Source organism: Glandiceps talaboti, chromosome 6 (genome assembly GCF_964340395.1).
Source record: "Glandiceps talaboti chromosome 6, keGlaTala1.1, whole genome shotgun sequence".
NCBI classification, from domain to species: Eukaryota; Metazoa; Hemichordata; class Enteropneusta; family Spengelidae; genus Glandiceps; species Glandiceps talaboti.
In genome coordinates, this window is record NC_135554.1 from 17,555,592 (window position 1) to 17,575,591 (window position 20,000).

The 20,000-nt window shown below is 35.6% G+C and overlaps 4 protein-coding genes across 9 annotated transcripts in view; 2 read left to right on the plus strand and 2 right to left on the minus strand.

The window, feature by feature from the left end:
* LOC144436595 (plasminogen-like) overlaps window positions 1–6,440 on the plus strand; it is a 9,591-nt gene extending 3,151 nt beyond the window's left edge. The window contains exons 4-8 of the mRNA XM_078125417.1: window positions 725–991; window positions 1,487–1,753; window positions 4,000–4,119; window positions 4,804–4,909; window positions 5,502–6,440. Of these exons, the coding sequence (XP_077981543.1) occupies window positions 725–991; window positions 1,487–1,753; window positions 4,000–4,119; window positions 4,804–4,909; window positions 5,502–5,568 (827 nt within the window). The 3' untranslated portion in view covers window positions 5,569–6,440. The remainder of the gene's footprint in view (window positions 1–724; window positions 992–1,486; window positions 1,754–3,999; window positions 4,120–4,803; window positions 4,910–5,501) is intronic.
* The window catches only part of LOC144436064 (uncharacterized), a 132,822-nt gene extending 123,362 nt beyond the window's left edge, over window positions 1–9,460 (minus strand). Inside the window, exon 1 of one of the 4 annotated variants that reach the window (XM_078124727.1) lies at window positions 9,336–9,460. In XM_078124727.1, the coding sequence (XP_077980853.1) occupies window positions 9,336–9,359 (24 nt within the window). In that variant the 5' untranslated portion in view covers window positions 9,360–9,460. The remainder of the gene's footprint in view (window positions 1–9,335) is intronic. The other 3 variants (XM_078124726.1, XM_078124725.1, XM_078124730.1) reach the window with 3 other exon arrangements.
* On the plus strand, window positions 7,409–15,293 carry LOC144436062 (uncharacterized). Of its 2 annotated transcripts, none has more exons than XM_078124724.1 (4): window positions 7,409–7,549; window positions 9,937–10,266; window positions 11,491–11,589; window positions 13,102–15,293. In XM_078124724.1, exons 1-4 carry the CDS (start codon window positions 7,547–7,549, stop codon window positions 13,474–13,476), a joined length of 807 nt encoding a protein of 268 aa, XP_077980850.1. In that variant the 5' UTR covers window positions 7,409–7,546; the 3' UTR covers window positions 13,477–15,293. The 2 variants fall into 2 exon arrangements, with proteins under 2 accessions (XP_077980850.1, XP_077980849.1); XM_078124723.1 differs by lacking the exon at window positions 7,409–7,549 and adding an exon at window positions 8,701–8,767.
* LOC144436065 (ERI1 exoribonuclease 3-like) overlaps window positions 14,651–20,000 on the minus strand; it is a 5,937-nt gene continuing 587 nt past the window's right edge. The window contains exons 2-7 of one of the 2 annotated variants that reach the window (XM_078124731.1): window positions 19,550–19,666; window positions 18,191–18,250; window positions 17,559–17,650; window positions 16,418–16,490; window positions 15,557–15,656; window positions 14,651–15,300 (exon numbers count right to left, since the gene is read on the minus strand). In XM_078124731.1, the coding sequence (XP_077980857.1) occupies window positions 15,215–15,300; window positions 15,557–15,656; window positions 16,418–16,490; window positions 17,559–17,650; window positions 18,191–18,250; window positions 19,550–19,666 (528 nt within the window). In that variant the 3' untranslated portion in view covers window positions 14,651–15,214. Of the gene's footprint in view, window positions 15,301–15,556; window positions 15,657–15,719; window positions 15,817–16,417; window positions 16,491–17,558; window positions 17,651–18,190; window positions 18,251–19,549; window positions 19,667–20,000 lie in introns of both variants that reach the window. The other variant, XM_078124732.1, reaches the window with a different exon arrangement.

The following is a 20,000-nucleotide window of genomic DNA, read 5'->3' on the forward strand; positions in this document are numbered from 1 at the left end:
AGGATTGAACTATTAATCTAGTATCGCTAATAGAAACACTCTTTTTCTTACCACTACAATCGCATTTTCTGTTTCTGTTGACTTGGGAACCAAAAACACCCGTGATATTTGATTTTTCTATTATTCTAATCCCAATCCTGTTATACGTGTACATGTACATTGCATGTACAATTTTCGTCTAAATAATCTATTTCGATCGATATTAAAAATTGATATACTTCACTTTGAAAACACTTAGGTCCTATATATACAATTTTCCTTTAAGAAACGTTCTTTTAAAAAAAATCCTAAACTGCTGATTCTTATTGTTATATAGTGACGAGTGATTGTTATACAGAAATCACCCCCCCCCCTCCCCCGATATATTTCCTAGTCGACTACTATGAGTGGAATGAGGAAACTATTCTCAGAAACCTTTAACTTTAAATAACCTACCTGTAGACTTCAAGGACTGTCGTTACTACGCTATTCTGCTATCCTAACTGGCATTTTGACCTTTTTTTTTAGTTTTCGCTGGTCCTCTCGATAGCGAAAATTCAAATCAAAACGTCAGTTAGAATAGCGGAATAGCGTAGTAGCGATAGTCGTTCAAGTCTACAGGTAGGTTGGTTCAAGTCTACAGGTAGGGTAATCTTCAAATGAAAATAGACTGAAGTCCTTGCTATGTCCCTTTAAAAAAAATCAATTATACATAACATGATATTCTGCCTGGTTTGTTTGACAGGTTACACGGAGTGTTCCCACGACGAGGATCTACACGACTATAGAGGTACAGTCTACCTGACTGTGACTGGTAAAACTTGCCAACGATGGGATTCACAATCACCTCAAGAACATAAATACACACCAGAAGCGTATGCTGCAGATGGTGTAGGTAACCACAACTACTGCCGTAATCCAGGAAAAGACCACCATAGGACTTGGTGTTACACTACCACTACCTATCAAAGATGGGATAACTGTGAGGTGTCTGCACCGGGTCTAGGCTGTGGTAATTTCATTCATTTCCTTTTCGTCATTAATGAATGAATGAATGAATGAGTGAGTGAGTGAGTGAGTGAGTGAGTGAGTGAGTGAGTGGGTGGGTGTGTGGGTGAATGAATGAGTGTAAGGACATTTAGATATTTGTAATAAACTATGATCAAAGTAATATAGTTGTCGGAACTCATCGGAAATGATGTTCAGAGTATAACTTCTGCAATGAATTAGAAAGAAATCGTAGCCAAGTAATGATGAAATTCGAAAAACGAAAATAGAAGAATTATTTTTAATATGTTCAAGGTTACATAAAGTACAAAATAAACGTTGATTTACAAGCTGATATTGTAGAGATATGGGGTAGACGAAAAAGGATTAACCCCGACATTCGGATGATGTTGCACTTACATGTATTTGAAGTATTTTCTAGAGGTAAACTATATTGAATAAGATGATTTCTAACAGTACGAAAGAGTTGTTTTAAGGTACAGTACATTGTATTTTACAGAATTCACCGAATGCTATCATGATCTGAGACAGATCGACTACAGGGGGACTATATCGGAAACAGAATCGGGTAGAACTTGTCAGAGGTGGGATTCTCAAAACCCACATGTGCATAGTTATGCTCCTGACAAGTTTTCTGCTCATGGTATAGGCGAACACAACTATTGCCGTAACCCTGGTTATGACCACCACAGAGCATGGTGTTATACGTCCAATCCACATGTAACCTGGGAAAACTGTAAAATACCATTACCTGAAGAGGGTTGCGGTAAGTTTTGAAGAAAAAAAATTGTACACAGACACGTGTGGAAAACTTGAAAATAAACTAAACTGCTGTGCAATCTTGTCGAAAGTTATTCTAAAAATACCGCCAATGGCGTTGTAGCACAACTGTACAGTTTTAAATGTTTATCCATATGCTAGTCCATGCTAACAATAGGTGTTCATTTGCTGAATAACTATCCAGTTGCCTATCCAACCATGTTGCTATCTTTACGATATATGCTATCATTTGGCTGTTGCTATGGGCGTGGTCATGTTGTTAGATATATTTGCATACATTTATGTATGTTTTTGTTCACTTGTGTATGAATTCCTGATATTGTCTTTGCAATACACGTGATCATTTGGCTGTTGCTATGGGCATGGTCTTGTTGCTAGGCAAATTTAAATACATTTTTTGAATGTTTATTCAATTGTCTATTAAACCCCATTGTTATCTTTGTGAAATACACCACCGTTTGGCTGTTGCAATGGGCGTGGTCATGGTTACTAGGGTATTTGCATACATTTTTTGAATGTTTATTCATTTGTCTATTAAACCCCATTGTTATCTTTGTGAAATACACCACCGTTTGGCTGTTGCCATGGGCGTGGTCATGGTTACTAGGGTATTTGTATACATTTTTTGAATTTTTATTCATTTGTCTTTCTATTCCTGTTGTTATCTTTGCAAAATACGTGATTATTTGGCTGTTGCTATGGATGTGGTCTTGTTGCTATGCAAATTTACATACATTTTTTGAATGTTTATTCAATTGTCTATTAAACCCTGTTGTTATCTTTGTGAAATACACCACTGTTTGGCTGTTGCTATGGGCGTGGTCATGGTTGCTAGGGTATTTGCACACATTTTTTGAATGTTTACTCACTTGCCTACCAGATGATGTTGTTATTTGACCAAAATATACTGCCATTTGGTTGTTGCTAAAGGGCGTGGTCATGGTCGCTAGGGCCAATTTGGTCAAAATATTTTGAAGAAAATCTGCAGAATAACAGTTTCAGAAACATCTCGCCAAGTTTCAGGCTCATTGACCAAGTACTTTTTGAGATATAAGTTTTTGACCAAAAATGAACATTCTTACACCTAATTTGCATATCACTCATGGAATCATTGTATGCTTAATATATCTTCGTCCATACATCCCTAGATGCATCCCCATCAAATTTCAGCCCAATCTGCTCAGTAGTTTTGGAATTATAGATTTTTAACCAAAAAGACACATTTTTAGCCCTAATTTGCATATCACTGATGGAATCATCATGTCATGAACAAATCTTACTTTACACCCCCTAAAGAATCTTCCCACCAAATTTTGCACCAATCTGCCCAGTAGTTTCTGAGTTTAAGTTTTTTGACCAAAAATCACATTTTTTGACCCAAATCACACACCTGTGATGCGATCATTTTGATTTGAACAATTTCCCGACTAGACACCCAAGGTAATGGACCCACCAAATATCATGGCAATCGGTTCAGCAGTTTTTGACTTTAAGTTGTTTACACACACACACACACACACACACACACACACACACACACACACACACACACACACACACACACACACACATACACACAGACAGACAGACGCCGGGCGATCCAATGATCACCCTCGTGCTGCAATCATTTTCATTTCAAACTTAGTAAAATTTCCACCAAGAAAGAAAGGGCATATTTACCAGTCTTATTTACATAACCTATTGTAATAACTGGATTTAGAATGTGCATATGAACTTTGCCCAGTGATTATATAACGTTACCTAACACATCCCCTCATGGTGTTCACTGAGAACAAAGAAGATTTTGAAGGAAAATCACATTTTTTGACCCAAATCCCACATCGCTGATGCAATCACTTTCATTTGAACAATTTCCCAACTAGACACCAAAAGTAATATGACCACCAAATATCAAAGAAATCGGTCCAGCAGTTTTTGACTTTAAGTTGTTTACACACATTCACACACACAGACAGACAGACAGACACTTTGCCATGCTTATAGCACTACTGAACATTCAGTTCAGTGGTGCTAAAAAACTGGATTAAGGTTGGGGAGCGCAAGGTGAGGGGTCAGTGAAGCAAGTGTCGCATGTCACGTGCTTGTTTGCATATGTGATTCAGTGAAATCGAAACGTTGTGTTACTTTTACTTTTAGTGAGCCGATCATTGAATGTAAATAAGGTGATTTCGGTGTTTAAAACTTGTGTTATTCTTTGTACATGCTATGTAGATATAGGTGTAGATACTGGAGATGGAGGGGGTAAGGTATGTAATAAGACCCAATACATGCCAAGTGTTGAGGGATCCCCTGACGCTACGTATGACATCGGTACCAGTACTGAACAATCTGGTAAGGATATTTTGAAAAAAAATTACATATCGTCATTTGCATATTACAGCTCACAGATCCTACACTTCAAGAAATGTCTGTTTATGGTTGACATTACATTCCTTACAAAGTCACCCAAGTCATGGCCTATTTATCACTGTCAAGTTACTCCATTATCACCACAGTAAAAGTCCGCATAGGAGGAATTCTGGGTTTTCAACAATTTGGCCTTAACCAACTTAACAAAGCTTAAGCTTGACGTTATTTGATATTGTACATACCGGTCATGTCACCCAATACCTTAAATGTACAGTCAAAGGAGTATCCAAACAAATGTGTTTTAACCACCTCCAAATTGCATTGTTCTTGCTATTTGAAGAACGAGTGAAAACCATGAGGTACTAGTAGTTAACTTCAGGAATCTGAAATGAGGGTGGTTTTCGTAGAGCGAATGATACTGAGATATAAGAGAAATTATATCAGTGGTTTCCTTAAAGTAACGTTTAAACTATTAAATGTAATACATGTATGATAAAAAGGCATTTCAAATACTCATATATTCAAAATTACCTGATATAGATAATTCTCTCTCTCCCCCCCCCTCTCTCTCTCTCTCTCTCTCTCTCTCTCTCTCTCTCTCTCTCTCTCTCTCTCTCTCTCTCTCTCTCTCTCTCTCTCTCTCTCTCTCTCTCTCTCTCTCTGTAGGTCATGACTATATAACCACGCCATTGATTGTAGTATCGTTACTGTTAAATGTGGTTTCCCTGGCTGCAGTATTATATCTTGTTTATGCTATTGTACGGAGACAAAGGTAAAAACTCGTCACTACGTTGCACCCACTCTTTGTTCCAAGGGGTTGGGGCTCTCTGTGACGTCACACAAATGTTTTAATTCAAAATTTTGGCGTTTTCACCCGATGACATTGCAATCAGTCAATTCAATGGGATTTGCCATACAGAATATCTATTCCAATGAGTATAAAACAGGAAAAATTAAACAAATTGTTATATGGTTATTTTTCTGATTATTGTTTGTACATAGCTAAAGTTTATAACCAAATAGCGAAGGTTAAGTAATCTCATTAGACACTTGTAGCATGTTAAAAATCTAAATTTTCTTTGGTCATTTTTATGAACATTGAAATAAAATCTCCAAAAAAATGATGAAAATTAAAGGACCATGGGCACAATTTTGAACTTTTTAAGAAAGCACTGAATCGCTAGTAAATGTAAGACTTTGAACGATTTGTGACGATTCAAGAAAAAAGAACACACCAAAGGAACAACGTGTTTTCATTTTTTAGAGGATGTAACGTTTCTCAGGTTCTTTATTTGAGAGAACAGGGATTTCTTCTTCATTACTACAAAGTATACAAAATACCTATCGTTTTTTTAATCTTCCAGACAAAGTGGATTGCTCAGCGAACCTTCGTACAGCGAACTTGTTGGACAACAAAATTCAGGTTTATGAAATGTCGACAAAGAATGTCATCTCTTACTCCAGTTGATTATAACCGAACGTTTCATTTAAATGGTGTACATGAAAAGCTTTATCAAGTTTTTTAACTTCATTTAATATACTCTAGCATTTTTCACCAGTTGTACTGAATAAAGTTGGCTAAAACAAAACTTCAAGTTGTGGGCGGCCTCAAAGTAGGTTGAGTACTAAACGTACTGTGTAACTTAGCTCTAGAAATATGAACTATGCGTCTGAGGACTCCGACTCTCGGTGAAGACGTGTGTCGTTGCATATTTCCAGAGCTATGTATAACTAACTATTATCATGTTACATATAGCTTCCATGATATACAAGACATCACTTGATTTCAACACAAGTCCTCTGTGTATTGCCGATTTCATTTAACTATACAAATAGCGTTATTAGCCATACAGGAAAGGACACTCGATTCTTATGCATTTACAACACGGATCATGTAGATTTATAATTAGATACCGAGAGACCTTTTGTACCAAAAGACTGCGAACATTGACCCTGAAGGCCTGAAGAGTGAAACCTTTACTGAGCTGTCAGTTTCAGTTTAGCGAACCCATGTCCTAATTCAGTGAATTGAAATGTTGGAAATACAAATGTAATTTTGTCGAGAATTATGTGCATGGTGCCGTATGTGGCGATACCCGTGTACTGCACAACCAAAGAAGAAATACTCACTGCTAGTACATTAACTCTTGTGCAACTATATCTTCCCGGTGTCTGTCTAGTTGGGGCACTTTTAGAAATCAAAATAAACTGTAAAGTTTATAGCCGGATTTTGTCCATCATCTGAAACGCTCTGAAACAGTGGGTTTTAATTTTTTTGTAACGCTCGGTTCCGCTTCGTGACACCACGGATGCTCCACGTAAGTTCATCTGGTTTTGTATTACTGGCATAAATACAAGACACTCAAAGATATATCTTCTCCACAAGTGAAAGTTACAGTACGCAATACGCTTCGAGGCTTAACACTCCGCTCCTCCTAACCTCAGACCACTATTAATAGTGGTCTGAGTCCTAACCTCAGACCAGTGGTCTGAGTCCTAACGAGCTTTCATAGATCAGCTTACCGTCAGACCACTAACGTTTGTGGTCTGAGGCTTATCCAAACACAATTACAAGCGTGTCCAAAAGCTGATGAAGCCACAAGTGCGAACAATGATATGTCAACAAGACGACCTTGACATTGTTACATTGTAGACGTCCCTACACCCACCGGGATGCTAACCACATGCACTAGGAGTTCACTTTTGTTTCAAGTCATCGAATTGTTCTATTCAAAGTGTTTCTCTTCACTTACTATTGCTCTAAATGCCACTGATAACTGGTCAAATCACAATCGCGACAATACGATATTTTCAGATGTAATCATGGTATTCTGACAGACTTATGCCAATTTGCATCTTGACGGAAAACATTGCTGCACTTCTTTTCATCTGAAGGCTTGTTTTCTTTAATTAGACGTTCCGCGAAGCACAGAAAGTAATAAATTCGTTTGCTGTACTAAATTTTGGGCGTGTATTCTAGACAAAAGAAAAAATGTCTTCTATGATTGATTTACTAGGCACCAACGTGACTTTCGGATGGGTGTGACTATTATATTACAGGGGTGAGTAAACAATTCAGCTTATCAATGTCAACTATCCTTATTTGTTTAAATTCATTTCCTTCACTCTTTAACGACAGCTAGGAATAATTGCACAACTTCTTCACAAGGGTTCTCATTGATTGGGTAATTGACTTTGTGAATTTGAATTTCGTCCCTCCAAAGGCATAATTCCTTTTGTAGCCTCAGCCTTAGAATCGCCGACCATGCCATAGGTACATGACATATGTTAGCAACCCACACCTTAGACATTGGATCGACCTATATATGCGTACACCTAGTGATACGTTACACCTTACAAATCGTATGTTTGCTTAATTTGTAAGTAGAAGACAAACACGGCCGGCGACATGGTGAGTGTAATTCAAAAAAGATGATTAGTGGGCCCTGACTTGAACTTAAGTTATTTCGAACATTTTATTTGTATTTGCTGTGAAAGTGACGGACGAACAACAACCTTCACTTATTCGTTTCTTTGTAAGTTTTTCTAAAGTTGGTAACAGTTAGTCATAATTTGTTCCATGTTTGAACAATTTATATGTGTGAATTCTGTTGGAGTTAATTTCTTATGATTACGGTATTAACTGGGTTGCCGCAACTATTACACCGAAATATTGTTGGTTTTGTGTAATGAGGTAACCCGACCGCACCTAGTTTTTCACTGCTGACCCTAAACATTTACATAGGTATTCGAGAAAAACAAAATCAAAATGAACTATGTCGACATAGTAAATGTATAAATCGATGAGAATGTAAAGAAAGATTTTCGAGTGACTGGATATCTCCCAGTCATTAATATGTTTGCAATACCACACGAAAACAATAATTTCATGTTCAGGTACAATACTAGTATGTAAATAGTTATGTTATGTTAATGAGTATTATGAAGGTATGGATATATATGCATAGGAAGACTAGCACTTAATGAGCGTCTAAACACTTATTTTTTTATGTTCAGCCTTTAAGTAGTGAAATTCGATGTAAGATATATCATGCTACCTTAAGGTGTCACGAGTTGAGTTGATAAGCTTTTCACTCAAGTGAAGAGACTTAATAAATCCCGGTGACAATTCAGTATTATATATGTTAATGTCGATGAATGTCCACTATCTTATGGCATTATTGTTTTTGAGTTATATCTTAATACCAGGTTTGAGTTCAGTCAATTGCGAGTGTCGGTTAAGTATGCTTCAGTAAGTGCAATACTACGAGTACTGCAGGCATACAGACAGACAGACAGACAGACAGACAGACAGACAGACAGACAGACAGACAGACAGACAGACAGACAGACATACAGACAGACAGACAGACAGACAGACAGACAGACAGACAGACAGACAGACAGACAGACAGGCAGGCAGACAGACAGACTACAACAAATACATGTAAACTCAGCTTGTGCATGCCCCTTTAACAGCCATGGCTACTTAGTATTTAATACCATTCCTCATACTTCAAGAAGGTTATTTGGAAACCACGAACTACACGTACTGAAAGAAAACTGCTTTGTCATCCCTTCAAGAGTCATGTCTGAGAAGTTATCACAAGTAGCAATAGTTCACACACAGGTACAAAAGGACATTTTTTAATAAGTTAGGATTTTCATCAATGATGTAAGGAAACTTGAAAGAAAAAAATTACAAAGTCGGTGGCAAGGGATGACGTGTTTGTTTCCTTTCCTATCGCCCAAATACATGTTTTTATTTTAAACATAAGTAAAACCATATTGTTCATTTTGTACTTCCCTTCTCAGAGTCAGTCTAGCTAGAACGCTTTACTGTAAGTTGCGTTATAGTCATTCTCCTGTTACAAATCCTCCAAACGCTGATCCATGATACATGTACTACATTCTAACTAAATGGGTTTATATATTTAATCGCCTGCATAGCCATTCCACTTGTGATTCAATGTGTATCAATGTAAATTGGCAAGTTTCCAACATGAGAACGTCATTGTGTAGGTATACACATATCGGGGCATTGTGATCTCGTTGTCTCCCTGTTATATTCAAAAGCCTGTAGACTATAATACTACTGTATAGCAGTATTATTGTCAGTATAGCCTATATAGTATGTATGCTAAATTCAACAACTGCGGAAGGCCAACATACAAACAAATTCAATAACCTTGTCTTACCTTGGTGATGCCTTTATTTGCCATGCGACCTTCTTTAGGGTGTAATGTGTCAATGTCACAGGGGTCAAACTACGGCTATGAACGTTATTCAGTAGGTGTGTGCTTCAGAAATCATCGGCCGATTTTCTTTTACCTACGTGAAGCACACGACTCGGATGGATAGTAATTTGAAAGAATGTAAGAAGGGTAAACATTCAACTCTAAAAACACTGTTGATTAAATAGCAAATGAATAATTCAACTCGAAAAAGAAAAGAAAAAACATTTGGTAATAAAATAAATTGAATCGTTCAATCGTAAAGAAATAACATTAGTATGTATTTTCAGGATGGTTTTGACAATTATTAATGAATTAAAATGCATGGCAAAAATAGCCACTGGAGTTTAATATTTTAATAATCAAATCAGTATTTTGCGAATGGACCGGCTTTACTGTACATTTCCACCAATAACAGGAGTGAAAAATGAGCCTTAATTGGTGCATACCTATCAGTTTACATTTATTACTTGTCGTCTTTATCATCTTGAGAAAATTACTTCGTTGTGTCCTAAATTATTGACCATACACTCATAAAAAGGTATTAATCTATTTTCCCCACCAGGCGATTGCAGGTTTCATAATTTGCCTGATGTTGATACCCCTCAGCTCAGCCTATTACCGGGAGTATCAAGGCCAAGCTTTCGTTGAAAACTACGACGACCTTGACTGCTACAATTGTGTCATCGAATGGGATACGATTGGTTTGGAATACATCAATTGTACAATTCGAGAGTCGTGTCCGGAGAATCTACGAAATGTCGTCAATCAAACACACGGCCCAGATGCGACAACGCAATCTGCTACTTGGTTGATCGTCAGAGCAGACTGGGGGAGGAATGCTACTTACGAGATCGGCGTACCAGAAAACCTTTGGGATGCGGATTATGAAGTGGTAAGATTCTCTAATGTACTCCTAAGCTGCTGTGAACCATTGCTTTGGCTCATGAGATTTACTTATATAGTGCTTTGTTGCTTATATCTGTGTATGACCTGGTCACATCTTATGAGCTATTGTTCACTTTAGAAGAAAAAAATATATATATATCAATTTGGTTGATCGATATATATGGCTTCTGTCAGTTTGTACCAATGAAGTCTGACTGTATGTGCTCGTCTTTCAGTCTAACAGATTTGTTCAACCGTTTTTGAAGATGTAGAAAGAAACCAATACAACTTTCCTGCAGTACTGTGATATGTGTCTGATGGTATTCCCCATTCGATAACATCTTAAATTGCTTGAGATAGCTATGACTAGGACTTCATACCTAGCACTTCTGATACAGTTTCAAAAGTATGGTTACTACTAAGACTTTACTCATTTAAGCTTTTGACGTCACAAATTATAACAACTACCTTAATACGACTATTAGCTGTTACCATTCACATATCATTACCGTTTGCATGTACAACCACAGGGGCTTGAAGAATATTATTTGTTACTTTTTTGCGTGTATTGTTTACTTTTTTTAAAACAAAGATTTGTTTTTTGTTTAATGTTTCCTATTTTTTATCTTTTTAAAAATATCTTTTCCCTACTAGGTGCCATGTCACAAAGTAATGATTTGAAAAGCTGGTGTGTGTTTTTCTAAATCAATTTTAACCTCTTCTTTTTAAAAAAACCAGCTTTAGTATGGCTACCTTATTAATTATTTATGAGTTAGTTCTACTGAGTCGCCTCAACTGGTGACCCATCCTCGTCTCCATTCACCATGAAAAAGACTCCTAATTACATGGTGAGTGGGACAGAGGAATGGTCAATGGTTGAGGGCGCTCAATACAACAAACTCATAAATAATTAATAAGGTAGTCATAGTAAAACTGGTTTATCAAAATCAACAAAAGAACAAGTTAAAATTGATTTAGAAAGATACAACACCAGATTTTCTAATAATTACTTTGTTACAAGGCACCTGGCGGGGAAAAGATATTTTAGAGAGCAAAAGACAAAGAGTAAACAATAAATAAACAATTTTTGTAAAGAAAGAAATTAAACAATAAACAAAAAACTATTTGTAAACAAATATTGCCAATTCAAAGCTCCTGTGGTATAACAGCACTGTTACATGTACTTGCAAACCATTATTTGATACCAACTTCGCATCACTTATAATTACAGGGCGATGGTGAAGGCGTTGATATGTTGGATGACTGTTTTGAATGTCACCCTGAGTATGTAAATTTATACAACACTAACAGTGTGTCTGTTTATTGTGCGGTAAGTTCTTTACCTCTATAGATGCAGCGAACGTTGTTATAATACAAGTTGACTATTTAATAACGTGTAATTTTACTTGTAAAGTAACCACTAACATTACCATTACTGCGATAAATGATTGAAAATACTCACATACAACCACCATTTTGCTTTTTTGCTTTTCGGACTCTCCTAGTTCTGAAAGTACTGTTGAAATCACAACAAACTTAATACGTCTTTGGAAGTTTGAAGATTGTGTACAGAGCTTAACCATTAGTGATTTTGACAAGAAGACATTAACATTTACATTTGGTACAGAGTATATCTAGAACACACACTGACCACTATTCACGATATTTGAATCTGGCGTTCTACTACTACTACAGTAACTACTACTACAGTAACTACTACTACAGTAACTACTACTACAGTAACTACTACTACTACAGTAACTACTACTACTATTACTACTACTACTACTACTACTACTACTACTACTACTACTACTACTACTACTATATCATTAGTTATGTCATTTGGATAGGTTGTCATGGATCTAATTTTTTCCATACCTCAGCTAAACAAATATGTTTTTCTCACACCACACCCTTATTTTCAATCGTAATCCGTAATGGGGTTTCAGCTGTCATGAAACATACACGAAGATAGGAATTTTGATGTGAAATTTACATGCATACTATTAAAGTAGTAATATCGGATTTGTTTCAAATTAAATGCACGTTTGACTGAAAATGTAGTTTTCATTTATCACAAAGCTAGATCTATTAAATATCACGTTTTAGTTACAATAAGCCGTTTCTCGTCTCGCGGCAGATCTCACGAGATCTCATTTTAGCCATTTCGTCATTATAGCAGCCAGGTGAGGGTGGTCAAGCTGAAAGTGTGAAATGGTTAAAGTTTAACAATAATATTGTTCTCAATGTCATCGCACATGGCCACGGTGAAAGCTTGAACATGATCACATTTGACAACTGTTGTTGCTAGGCATATTTGCATATCTCGGGATATGTATGATTTCCCTGTAGTAAGTTATATACCATTAGGCCAAATAAAAAATAGTGTTTTTTTTGATAACCCGACCGACCTTGCACATATCAAGTTTTTGGATGCAAAAAGGTAAAATAATAACAATATATAATGTATTTATATTTCTGTATACGCATGCACCTTCATACTTTTGCCTCATCTGTAGTCACTTTTTAAAAACAAAATCGTATTCCAGAGAGAAACCAGGTCTTTTAAGACTATAATAGTGTAGTCTGCATAACGTGTTCATCTACGTATACTTAACTTATAATTGTCTTCATTTACTTCTTTCACACCTCATTAAATGATCTCGGAAGTATTGTGACTGACAAGTATCTTGTCTTGGGTCAAGTAATTAAAAAGGAATAAAGTAAAATAAAATTCTGACCCACCTACCTGATTTCCTGAAGTCATGTTACCGGAAGCAAACATATTTTTTATTTTGCCTGAATGTATGACAAAACCAGTCCATTGATTTTTTCGCAGGCTGAGGGTGGTTGTGCCACTAGATTTTCAAAATACACAGGACGGTTTGCATGGGCACCAGTAAGAGAGATAACTGACAGTAAAGAGATGGTGTGTACAATGATGAAGTTACCCGATGGTACAACAACCCATGAACACTGTTTTCTAGACTGGGCAAGTGTGCCAATTGAATTGGGCCCTGCTGGTACCACAGAAACACCAGAAGAAACTACACCAAACATACTGTCAGTCATCAGTGGCCAGTTGAAAGAGATTATTGCTATCTTAAATCGTCGGGAGTCCAGCCCTCGTGCAAGCCCAGCGACAAGGGCTGTTCCTATTGCCTTCTGTATCCAGGCATTTCTGTTCAGCTTCATCATCCATTGGTTGTTCTAATCGTTTTTAACAAAAACGTATTATGACTACAATATCTGTACTTTGAAGAATGTATCATTTCATTTCAATAATTATAATCAGTATAATCAACATATAAATATTTTCATTTTTTTTTTGGGGGGGGGGGGGTGATACATGTATTCGTTAATTGAAATCATAACAAATTCCACCCCCCCCCCCCCCACGAGAAAGTTATTTACCTTTGGTTGATTGGAATCTAGTGATTATCCCTAGGCGTAAAAAAAATTGTGTGGTTCCGATTACATTAAATTTTAAAATAGGTGGGGTAGGTAGATTTTATAGTTTATTTTATTATGTTTTTTTTCCATGTGTGGGTGTCTATTTCAGGTTTTCCATTGTTTTCCAAATGGTCTCAGGGTTGTTTATTTCTTCCTATCAGATGTACAGTCATTACAGATTGGAAGAATAGTTTTATATTGTATTTTTAAGTTGATGTCAGTTTACGCATCCACTATTTCTTGGGAGACTTTCGCGATTTTATTATTATTTTTCTCAAATACGTAAAAAAAAAATAGTTTGGGTCGGCATGAAAAACTAGGTTGGGTCGGGTAACCGGAACCAAACAACTTTTTAATATTTGGCCTTACATTAAAAGATGTTGTAGCCCATCAATACAACATAGTGCAGTATATGACTGTTAGTGATGCACTGTTATAATACACACTTAAATCATCTAGAACTCACTTGCAGACTGAATCATTACATTAACCAAATGTAAACAACTGTGAACTATTCATTGTGTACTCAAGAAAGATTTTCCACATTCAATATTTGTAATTTTTAGATAAAATAACTTTAAAGCTAACACTTCATTTTTTTTATGCAAATTCAAATACACTATTTTTAGTGAGTACACTATTTGATTGGAAAGACTTGTTGATATGATGATTTTGATGTGTATCGATCAAGAAATGTGGGTTTCTGATGCTGGTTTATGACGTTCTAACAACTTATTTGACAAATTTTGATGTTTGTCTACTCACACTTCATAAGAAAGTTTCACATGAGACATTACCCAGAATGTATACAGACCAAGAATTATTAGAAACGAAATTCAAGACGTACATATTCTAGTACACTAAACCGCACAAACCATTTAACATTTGCACTTAACAAATCATGTAGAAATGATTGGAGTGCTTAATTCTGTCTCCAGTTACTACATTGTACTTTGTTTATGATAGGGGCACAATACCATAAACAGTAAAATTGGACAGAAAATCTAAGCCAAATGAAGAGACAGAGGAAAGAGTTTGAATATGGAGTTTGGAAAGAGTTTTGTAATTTTAGTTTAGATACTTAGCTATTGTTGATATTCTGATATTTTGGGACGAAAGTGTACACTGTAGTGTTGGGAATACATTTATCAAAGAAACACAATTCACAATAATGAATAGAAATAAACATGTTACTATCGTGATTTGTTCAAAAAATATTCAAAATATAATCAGGAATAAAATATACATTCCACCCACGAATTACTACAATAAGTCCTGCCTCAAACATTTGTAAACTCAGTCTTCAGATGCTAGAAGTTCTAGACTGGTAGATATGTTGTGATGTCAGATTGGAGTTATAAATATATTAAAAAATACTTAGTGGCAACATCGTAAACTAAAGGCCTCTTTACAGCTCCATCCAAAACGTACCCGCTTCATATTTTGTTGCTTGAGCAGAAATATTTGCTCTGGCTTGCGAGATTGACTTGGTGGTTACCTCAAAGATGATGGTGACCAGTTGCTTGAAAGACACATTTCCTGTTTGCCAACTCTTTTAAGATATTTGCAATGTTTTTACAGTCATCTGTATAACAAAACAAATATAAAAAATACAATTAGTCATTAGACTTTCAGAAATAGCCAGATTAGTATGTGAATAAATGTGTCAGTGTGTAGTTGTGTGTGTGCGTGCACACACGTGTGTGTGTGTGTGTGTGTGCGTGCGTGCGTGCGTGCATGCGTGCATGCGTGAGTGCATGTGTGCGTGCGTGTATGTGTGTGTGTGTGTGTGCATAACCGTTTGCAAAATTCTAATGTGTGATGAAAGAATGAAATCTTACCAATGCCACTATGGTGCCTGCCTTGGTGTTTAATTTGGAGAGATTTCAACATACCCATTAAATCTTCCTTTGGATAGTGACCAATAACATACTGAAAAGCCTGGTATGGGAAAGATGCAAGAAAAGATAGTCAAGAGATAGAGACTGAGATACCATGACTCACCAATGCCACTGTGATGTCGCCCATGATGCACTAGTTTAAGACCCCTCAGCATACCCATCATGCCTACTTTGGATGTCCCACACACACTGGAAAAAGGCTGTCATTCAAAAAGCAGACATAGTGAGGTCAGAGGTCATAAGTATTTTGGATGTTAGGTCAATAATAGCCATGGTATCATATCATATCATGGCATAAAACACTGCGTTGCCAAATGTTGAGTTCCTGATTGTCAACTATTTAATTTAGTTAATTAATCAATTAATTAAAGTTTAAGTGGAAATTGGTGGATGTAGCAAAAATAGAGCAACTTCAACATAACAACAACAAATTCCAGGTCAAAATTGACCTAAACTGGGGTATCGCACTTTAAACTCTGAACCTCAAGATATGACAAAGCAATAAAAAAGGATTACATAGGACCATTCTTTTTTGGACAACTGTTTTTCTCACACAAATTTTTATCCTAATTTGACATGGGCCTTTACATACATCCTCTTTTCATTTTGGTCACTTTTTTGGTTCCATAAAATTTATTCACATACTTCCTGACCAGTATTTAAATTAGTCTGGTGCTCTCACCATCAGATTAATTGGGATATGTATTTGAATCCACACCTGCAGTAGCTTATAGCTCTCATAACTTTATACCCCTATACCAAATTTCATTTATTACAGACTACACTTCATGTCAGACTAACCCGTTTAATGTTTATCCATGTCTTAAAGTACTTTGGAACAGTCAATCTTAGATGTCTATATTGGCCTGGTAACCTACAGAAATAAAATAGAACACGTTGATGTACATTGGAACAGTTAATCCAAGATCTGATGTCTATAATGGCCTGGTAACCTAAAATAGTTTAGGTCAAAATAGAAATAAAATAGAACACTTTGATGTACTTTGGAACAGTCAATCTAAGATGTCTATATTGGCCTGATAACCTACAGAAATAAAATAGAACACCTTGATGTACTTTGGAACTGTCAATCTAAGATGTCTATATTGGTCTGGTAACCTACAGAAATAAAATAGAACACTTTGATGTACTTTGGAACTGTCAATCTAAGATGTCTATATTGGCCTGGTAACCTACAGACATAAAATAGAACACCTTGATGTACATTGGAACAGTCAATCTAAGATCTGATGTCTATACTGGCCTGGTAACCTACAGAAATAAAATAGAACACGTTGATGTACTTTGGAACAGTCAATCCAAGATCTGATGTCTATATTGGCCTGGTAACCTACAGAAATAAAATAGAACACTTTGATGTACTTTGGAACGTCAATCTAAGATGTCTATACTGGCATGTTAACCTACAGAAATAAAATAGAACACTTTGATGTACTTTGGAACAGTCAATCTAAGATGTCTATACTGGCCTAGTAACCTACAGAAATAAAATAGAACACTTTGATGTAGTTTGGAACAGTCAATCTAAGATGTCTATATTGGCCTGGTAACCTACAGAAATAAAATAGAACACTTTGATGTAGTTTGGAACAGTCAATCTAAGATGTCTATATTGGCCTGGTAACCTACAGAAATAAAATAGAACACTTTGATGTACTTTGGAACAGTCAATCTAAGATGTCTATATTGGCCTGGTAACCTACAGAAATAAAATAGAACACTTTGATGTACTTTGGAACAGTTAATCTAAGATGTCTATATTGGCCTGGTATCCTACAGAAATAAAATATACCACTTTGATGTACTTTGGAACAGTCAATCTAAGATGTCTATATTGGCATGTTTGATTTTATTGTTTTCGATTAATTGGTTAAAATCCAAACAGCGAACACATATTATATAAATACAGTATTTAACTTACATTGTTTTCAGGTCCCAATCACCACAAGTCACAAAGATAAAAGAATGTTGTCCATCTAGGAATCCTTGAGTTAACATCCATTTATCAAACATCTGAAATTTACAGAAAGTTAGTTTATTTCCAAAATCAACTTTGTAACAACAAACAATTTAGTTTATGTATCATTTGAAACCCCACCAAGTATCAAACTAGAGAGGCCATCAATCCATTCACACTATTTTATATTTTTGTAATTATGGAGGTATGCATTCATAATTTTCATCACAATAGTGTGATTTTAATTGTGAGTGTTTAACATGACTCACCAATAAATATCACCAAAAATATCATGAAAATTATCAATCTGTTTCTCTGTAATTATTTTTTTAGAATTTGTTTTTTAATTTATCAATTTTTTAAATTCATCAATTTTCATTCCTATTTTTTTTAAATTTATCAATTTTCATTCCTATTTTCAAGAACCAATTATTTGAACCATTTTCAAAAAAATGACAATGATATCTATTACCTATGTTGTATAGACCAAACAGTTGTCAAGATAGGGAGTCAGTAATGTGAGATTTATATGGTGATATTCCCTAAGATAAGTGAAATTTGTCTTTCTGCCTTACAGTGGTTCATTGTATTCTTACCTTCATTGTTTCTTCCAGAGTCGGTTTTCCATCCACCATATCTTGTGTGATTCCAGTAAGCTAAATAAATAGAAAAGATACCAAAATTTATGAAATTGCTGAATATCATAATATAGTAAAGTTAATGTTGATTTATACAGATGTCAATGTTAAAATCCTTATCTTACAATTTTCATTTTTGTGTCATATTTTCTTGAATATATAAATAAATTTAATCTAAAATATAAATTATGCTAATAATCATCCAAAAGTTGGTCATAGTGGTTTTATGTACAGAATGCTTCTTACTGGGAGATAAATTGTTCAAGAAATTACGGATGACATATTTACATAAATCACAAGTCCTTCTGAAAGCACTTCGATATCAAGATCCAATGATAGTGCCAGCTATTGAAATGACAAACCAAGGTATATGGCACCTTAAACTTGGCCTTTCATAAATACTCATGTAAATCATGACATATATATTGAGAATAACTGACTTTAAGCTCTCTCTGTATGCAGTGCGTGAAATTAAGGTAAAAGGAGCACTGGTCATAAGGACTGACAGTTAGCAAAAGCTGTTAGTCCTTATGGAAAACTGCTGGTCCATACTCAATGTAGTTCACATTCACAACATGTATATCTGCATCAACAACCCCCCACCATACAGATCAAATGACTTTATATCAACTTTGACAACAACACTTAGCGAGCTAGCTCCGACAATTGGTAGGTTAATTTGACTTGAGTGAGAGTAAAACAGGTAACACAAGATAAGATTCATGTAGGTAAATTAGGATATATCTTTGAGTAAATGTTATTATTGACTCCAAATTCTGATTGGTGATAGGATCAACCGACAAGTTGTTGTAATTCTGAAAAACTGTCAGTCCAAACAGAAATCTGTTGGTCTTGGCCTGACGGACCGGCATCAATTACTCACACTGTCTGTATATGCATACATAATTTGATTTCAAGTTTACCATTTCTGATGAAAAAAAGACCTGCACTCTGGATAATCTTTAATTAATATTTAAGTTGCTCAAGTTGTGTAAGATTTTGTTTTCTATGAACTAAAATTCAGTGGAACTTGTGACAACCATTTGTAAGGAATTCTGTGTGTTCATTGAGTTATTGCAAAATCCCATCAAGAAATCCATGAAGCATACAGAGGAAAAACTTCCACCAGCACAAAATTCATAATTCACATTTATATTATTTCAATATCTAAAAAAGTTACCTCAGGCAACTTTTACCATTCTACTTTCACTGTGTAGTGTATTGTTGCCAAGAGTTGGACATTATCTGTGAAACAAGAATAGTGATTCTTTGATGAAAACTGCATCATTCTCAACAAACAGTGACATATTTTCTTACCTCTGTACAGAATGGAGTAAGTCTTGGATTTGCTGTTGGTCGTACATAAGTGTGAAATTCTGAATCAATCTCAAACGTTTTACTGTTAATCTTCAAAACAGGAAACTCAATAATTTCCTGAGAGTGAAAAAATCACAAAGCTATATTAATATCAAAGGATAAAACTCTTCCCGAGGGAAAAAATCCAAGAAAAAACTGAGTCTGAAGGAATCAGTTTTGAGACTTGCAGTGTCTTGTCATATCAAGTTATCATGAAATGTAAAAATGTAGTCAAATCAGTACAAGCTTATTAGATTAGAGAATTATCCTTCGCATCCCAAATTTGGTGTGCCCCCCCCCTTATTTATACTGTTTGTCCCCTTAGATGCCATGTCTGACAATCGGCCTGTGTGTTGTTGAAACATCGGTAATACAAAAGAATTTTCATCTCAACTTATGACAATGTGACCTT

Bases quoted from the DNA above. Each gene is read 5' to 3' on its own strand.
- LOC144436062 (XM_078124723.1), top strand. From the start codon at position 8,726: ATGTCTGAGAAGTTATCACAAGTAGCAATAGTTCACACACAG. The intron at 10,267-11,490 runs GTAAGATTCTCT...TTATAATTACAG, and splicing joins GGGATGCGGATTATGAAGTG to GGCGATGGTGAAGGCGTTGA. The intron at 11,590-13,101 runs GTAAGTTCTTTA...ATTTTTTCGCAG, and splicing joins GTGTGTCTGTTTATTGTGCG to GCTGAGGGTGGTTGTGCCAC.